We start from the raw sequence: 7,500 nt of genomic DNA on the forward strand, positions 1-7,500 counted from the left end.
AGGAAGTCCCATTATATCCATGAGATTAAGCCTCAGTAAGTAAACTTCTACATAACTCAAAGTAAACCTTAAAGTACTCCCAAAAAGCAAACCTTAACAAGCTCTGAAATCAAGGCTCAACATGCACCTAAAAGCAAGCCTCAATATTGTCTTGAAAACATGGCTCAAGTTGGCTATAGTCATATGATTAGATTTGAGTGCATTTGTAAATCAGTGACATCTTGTTTAAAGCAATTGAAACAAACTTTCTTGGGATAGCGAAAGAGCGAATGAGTGTGCGCGACAGACTGAGATACAGAGGGGGAGAGAGACAGAAAGAGACACAAATAGAGAGATACAAAGACAGAGAAAGAAAGAGACAGAGAGAAACAGAAAGTCAGCGAGAAAAATACCCCCGGAAACAGACTCCTGACCTTTATTGCAATGGAGATGTACGAGAAGAGGACGGTGGCCATCGGCAGCATCCAGGCCAGAACCACCAGCAGGAGCACGAAGGTCCGGTCGTGCCATTTGTTTGAGAGGTAGTCCACGGTGCACCCGGACAGGACTCCCTGGGGGCGAGAGGAGGCGCGGGCCGTGCTGCGATTAGCTTTTGGCATGGGCAGCATTTTGTATAATAATACAATATATAATACATACAATGAATCTAGAGAATGATTTAAAGGAATAATGAATAACTATATTATGAATGTGCGCCATGATAGAGGACGAATAGTGATATGTGAAGGATATGATTGCTCTCGCGTATAGAAATACACTTATCGAATAATCACTCTGTAAGTGGCTCTCATAGTTCAACAGTTTAAATACGGATGAATAGCTGCCGACGCATGTTTTGGCAAAATAATGTATAGTATTTCTCGCGCATAAATATTTATTTATTTTTGTGATACGTAGCGATTTTGTTGGTAGACGTTCTCAAAATCCAAATGTCCCACAAACTGGCTATGAATTCAATGAATATACGCCAAGTTTTCGATACACAATAATATGAATATCTTCGTGATGCCAGCAAATAAATCCTCATTTACATATGCAATGAAATGAGACAGCCACAATGGATAATTAAGATAAAATCAATAAAATACATCGTAATATATAAGAATAATAGACTATGCTATATGATGATCAGAGACATTAGCAACAATAATAAACAACCACACTAAACCGGAACGAATGAGAGCAGTGGCTAATGATGATGATCGAGAAGGCAGAAGAGATAAGACGAATATAAGACAGGAAAAATTAATGCAGTGAGAAAACCAAATAATACGTAAGGAAGAACACATTACTTATCAAACTATAAAACAAAATCTATTTCGATATAAGCGTCTGGTCAGGAATGCTTCACATTTTAATTGTGGCATTTTTTCCTTTTCATACTTAAAAAAAATATGTATACAGTACACTACAGCGTATAAATATGTTTGAGAATCATTATGCACTTGAATACTCCTTCACATGTGAATACACTCTGGTGAAAAACAAGCTTTTATATTTATATATAAATACATTTTTTCCGTATATAGTACACAGACATTCACAAACAAAAATCACAAAGGTACAGAGACACTTACACGTACACCCTCCCCTCCCTACATACACAACCCTCACCCTCCCCTCCCTACACACACAAACCACCCCGTCACACACACAAAACACCCCCCCACCCTCCCATCCCTACAAACACATTACCTCCCCTTGACACACACATAAACACAACCCCACCCTCCCATCTTTACAAACACATTACCTCCCCTTGACACACACAATCACACACTCATACAAACACACAGAACTTCATCTACCTACGGAAATTGTACCAGATTAACAGAGAGACTTTACGGAAGACCTTACCTCAGGGACATATCGATTCCACCCGAGGAGCGGTAATGCCGTGAAGATACTCGACACGATCCACACGAGACACGCCAGGAACCTCACCTGTGTAAGATGATCTGTGTCATACATTTGGTAGCAATTATTTAGGTATTTAGGGACTGGGGAGAGAGGAAGTACGAGTTAGAGAGAGGGAGAGGGAGTGGGAGTGGGTCAAGGAAGGGAGAGAGGTGGGAGAGGAAGTGGGAGGAGAGGGAGGGAGTGGGGGAGAGGAGGAAGGGGTGAAGAAGGAGAGAGGTGGGAGGAAGGGGGAAGGGAGGAGAGGAAGGAGGAAGGAGTGGGAGAGGGAGTGGAGAGGGAGAGGGAAGAAGGGAGAGAAAGGGAGAAGAGAGGGAGAGAGAGAAGGGACAGGAGAGAAGAGAGGGAGGGAGGAGGGAGAGAGAGAGAGAGAGAGAGAGAGAGAGAGAGAGAGAGAGAGAGTAGAGAGAGAGGAGAGAGGGAGAGGGAGGGAGAGAGGAAGGGAGGGAGGAAAGGACGAGGGGAGGAGGGAGGGAGAGATGAATGAATAGGATAAATGGATAGAGAAGGAAAGAGAGAGAGGAAAGGGAGTGCTGAGTGTGAGAAGGAAGTGAGAGAGAAAGAGAGAGAGAGAGAGAGAGAGAGAACAGAGAGAGAGAGAGAGATGAGAGAGAGAGAGAGAGAGAGAGAGAGAGAGAGAGAGAGAGAGAGAGAGAGAGAGAGAGGGAGGGAGAGAGAGAGTGAGAGAGAAACAGTTTCCAAGAGTTGTGTGTGGCTGGTATTTGTCAAAAAAAAAATACAGATTGTGCCGAAGAGAGCAGTGGGCGGTGTCTATGAGAAAAAAAAAAAAATGGGCAGTACCCGCAGTGAGGTGGGTAGAACACTGGTTGCTACGATAGGTGGAGAATCTGGATAATGCGATAATATCTTGCTGTAGAATCAAATTAGTTCCCTGCTACTGCAAGCGGTATTAATTGTCTCGTTGAGAATTAGAGACTGAATATCAAAGGCATCATATGCGACCTCTACGATGTGTGTGTGTGTGTGTGTATGTGTGTATCTGCTTGTGTGGGTGTGTGATGTGTTGTGTGTGTGCATTTGTGCATGTGCGCGTGTTTGTATGTACGCGTATCTTCGCCGTATCTATATGTATGGTTGTATATTAGTATGTGTAGGTATGTGTAATACTTCATTCCCTTAGCAACCTAGAGCGCCAAACCCAGGTGTTTATCGTCAGGAGGTGATTAAAGTTTTGCAGGTAGGGTACGCTGTACTGTCATCATAAAAGATATTCTTAAAATTGCTATTAGCCTGTAGTTGTTACTGCTGCTATTTTCATTTTCATCGTTGCGATCATTGCTATTACAACTATTATTGTTATTATCATAACTATCATCATCATCTTTTACATCACCATGATCATCCTCATTATTAAATGTTTTATTATCATTATTATCAGTATTATTGTTATCATCATTATCATCATCATCGTTGTCGTCATCCTCATTATCATCACAATTATTATCATTAATAATATTATAATCAATATTGTTATTATCATCATTGTTGTCATTATTATTATTATTATTATTATTATTACTACTATCACCATTTTCATCATCAGTAAAGTTATTACCATTATAATCCTCATCATAATTGCTACTAACCATAAGAACTAGCATCATGATGGCTATTACTGTTATCACCACCACTACTACATTTTTTCTTATCGTCTTTAATATAATCATCATCATGATTTGTTGTTAGAATTGTGCGAGGCCCGATCCAAAGAATATTCGTATACTTGACATGCATAAATAAAGAATTAAATGCATATTTATCAGTCTAATGACTATCAACCCGGCAAATAGATGGTTAAATGTACATCAGATATATAGACAGATATGCCTTTCTTTCTGCATCTGTATTTATGAAGATCCATTGGGTCGGGCCTGGCACCATTTTAACAAACCGGCTGCTTCTCACTAGTATCATTCCTGTTGCCGGCAAATAACGAAACACAACTTTTAACGTCTTATGTTGTAGACTGAACGACGGAGGCAAACATTTACAAGCTGGAATTTCCTCCTGGACTGAAGGACAATCGGAAGGAGATAGAGTTTGTTGTGGATTTTACTATGTTATTAACATAGTTTCCTGTTGAAGACTTACTCCAGTCTTGCAACTGATCCAGCACGTTGCAGAGACGAGGTGAAGTTCGATCCAAGTCACGTATGTAAATCTCTAAACCGTAAATCTTCTGATGGACGAATTTTAATAGGTCTTCATAGGATGCACCATCTTTTTTTTTTTTTTTTCGTTTGGACAACCTATACTCGTAACATTTTTTGCCGCATTTTGAAATTGCTTGGCTGATGGCAGTGAACTGACGATGAACTTCACTGATGAACGAATCCAAAAGATTTATTTCCGTGCAAGCCTGGTATGACTTTTTTTTCTCGTACCCGTTACTTGGCTGAGATACCGTACCGTAAATCGTTAACGTAGACAATTGTTTTTCCGTAAAGTACAATACGAGAAAGTATCGTAACCGCACTTTTAGCAAACCATAATCATTACATACACAAACATGAGTATAATACACACAATATATATATATATATATATATATATATATATATATACAATATATATATATATATATATATATATATATATATATATATATATATATATGTATATATATATATATTCAGACACACACATGTATATATATATCTATATATATGTATATGTAAATAGATAAATAAATAAATAAATAAATATATATATATATATATATATATATATATATATCTATATCTATATCTGTATCTATATCTATCTATCTATCTATCTATCTATATATATATATATACATATATATATATATATATATATATATATATATATATATATATATATATATATATATATATATATTCAGACACACACACATATGTATATATATATGTATATATATGTATATGTAAATAGATAAATAAATAAATAAATAAATAAGTGAATATATATATACATACATATATATATATATATATATATATATATATATATATATATATATATATATATATATATATATATATATATATATATATATATATATATAGACAATGAGATGTTCAGGAATCGTCCTCAGATTCCATCAGATATGAGGAGGAAGGAGCAGTTCAGTTCAGTTCAGTTAGATTACTGGCGGTCCTGTCACTTCGTGGGCCTTTTCTGGAGTAGGCCGGCCCCTGCTATCAGCCATCTTCTGATTGCTAACTCTTTGAAGATTTTACATGTATCGTGGTGGCTGAATTGCGAGCAAGCTTGATCCAGCTGCCACGGAGTTAAGCATGTTGCAAACCCTTTTTTACCAGCGCGGCGGCTGTCTTGGATGGGTGGTCTGTCTTAGAAATTGTGTGTGTCCACAATTCTGCCAAAGTAAATATGTAACAGGATGGCGTTGATACTTACAGCGTTGCAGCATTAACTGTCTGGCAGTCATCATCGTAATACAATTGCCAAAACATGGGTAACCTAGTCTTAGTCTGTATGGTATGACTTCAATTGCCCTCTTTTTGTATTGGAGGAAGGACCAGTGGCTCGCATGGCCTGAGCATGCAAATTACCACTTGGCCTTGAGCTGAAGTTTGTGATATTTTCTCTATGTGCTCTCCGGAGGACCGCACGTTGTGGCTTTAGTCCTTTTGGCATAGCCCCTTCGGCAATAGAGTTTAACGATCATGGAGGATGGGGGGCATCACCCCTGCCCGCACTTTTCAACTTCAGTTTGTCCAGCAAAGCTCGTTCCCTTGAAGTGCTGATGTGGCTTTGGGACCCAGTTAAATGATAATTCTTCTACTCTGACTGAGAATACTTTGGGCTTTGGATTTTAGATTTTACAGTTATGTCAGGAGGTAGATGTCTTGGGGGCATGCTATGCTGTAAGCTGTCAATAGTTGCTCTAAAATCTGTGTGGGTGACAGCAAATTAGCCTTACTTCAGGGACACGTGTGTCAAGGAACTTCCATGATCGCAGCCGTTTCAGCTTGGAGCGTTGAGCATCGTCAGTGAAGCCCTAATGGATGCTGTGGTATCCCTGAAGATTGCGAAAACTTGGCGCCTGCAGTATGGTTTATGGGATCCACGGATCCGTCCGTGTAATAGGTATATGCTACCCGGAGGGAATTTCATTTGATCAATGACCTTTGTGCTGGTGTGCCTTTGGAATAGGCATGGAATAGTGATGCTTTTCTCATTGTAAGAATTTAGGATTGTAGAATTCCGGTCATTTCATTTCCCACGGCGGGGGTTCTTTGTAGTCAGGGTGAGGGGAGTCCATGCCCTTGGCAAGCAGTGATTCTTTTAGCTGAAAGCGTATCAATACTCTGGCTGTATGTGTGAGCCAAGAGTTGTCCGCAAACAACTGTCTTGTAGGCCTCTAAGAACTCTTTGTCTTAAATAAGAGTTTCTGGATGCCTGCAGGACCTTGGAAAGGAAGTGTGCTGCCATTAGATCAATTCAGGTGTCCAGGGACGGTAGATCAGCTTCCATGAGGAGGTTGATGACCTTTGTCCACCTGGGCGCACCTACAATGATCCTGGCTGCTTCATTTTGTATTGTTTCCAGTTTTTCTTTTAATGTGCTGGAAACAATGAGGGCGACAGATACATAGTCAGTAAGAGGAAGAAAGGAAAAGGAAGCAGTATAAGAGGGGAGAGGAGGAGAAGCACTCGGGAAACACGAGGCAGGTGAGGACAGGTGAACGGAAGCGAAGGGAGGTCAGGCCAGGACACACAAAGACACACACTTACACACACACACACACACATATAGATGTATTTATGTACATATATATATGTATGCATATATATGTATATATATATATATATATATATATATATATATATATATATATATATATATATGTATATATATATATATATATAGATATATAGATAGATAGATAGATAGATATATACATATATGTATATATGTATATATATATATATATATATATATATATACATATATATATATATATATATACATACATATATACACATATATGTATATATGTATAAATGTATATATGTATATATATATATAATATATATATAAATAAATAAATAAATAAATAAATATATATATGCTACAAACACATTAGAACTGTGTGGAAAAGGTATATCCATTATTTATTTGCAAAAACGCTCTTATCGACGGGCTAGAGAAAGGGAAATAGATATAACAAAATGAAAATGAGAGATATGGGGTCGACAGTAAAAAAAAAAAAAAAAAAAAAAAAAAAAAAAAAAAAAAAGACTGGGTTCTGAAGGTCCAAGGAAATCATATATTTTTTGCCTCAGGTTCGAAGTAAAGCACGATGAACCTGTCCCCGTACTTGAGTCTCGTTCAGCCCTTCACCTTTAACACTGTAAGGAGGAGAGTATAGTAATTCTATAGAAAAAAAAATTGAGCAGAGAAATTTACGGGGATCAGTCTGTCGGTTTGAGGGTCTCTGCAAGTCTTTTTTTCCTCTCTCTTATGGTGCATGTGATGGGGTATAGCTGTAGATGGAGATGTAAAGAGGGGTTTGAGGGTCTTTCTTATGGTGCATGTGATGGGGTATAGCTG

General features: G+C 38.0%; 1 protein-coding gene across 1 annotated transcript in view; it reads right to left on the reverse strand.

The window, feature by feature from the left end:
- The window catches only part of LOC138866837 (ocellar opsin-like), a 25,563-nt gene that overhangs the window by 9,339 nt on the left and 8,724 nt on the right, over positions 1–7,500 (reverse strand). Inside the window, exons 4-5 of the mRNA XM_070140638.1 lie at positions 1,858–1,944; positions 414–551 (exon numbers count right to left, since the gene is read on the reverse strand). Of these exons, the coding sequence (XP_069996739.1) occupies positions 414–551; positions 1,858–1,944 (225 nt within the window). The remainder of the gene's footprint in view (positions 1–413; positions 552–1,857; positions 1,945–7,500) is intronic.

This window comes from Penaeus vannamei, chromosome 27 (assembly GCF_042767895.1).
Source record: "Penaeus vannamei isolate JL-2024 chromosome 27, ASM4276789v1, whole genome shotgun sequence".
Lineage (NCBI taxonomy): Eukaryota > Metazoa > Arthropoda > Malacostraca > Decapoda > Penaeidae > Penaeus > Penaeus vannamei.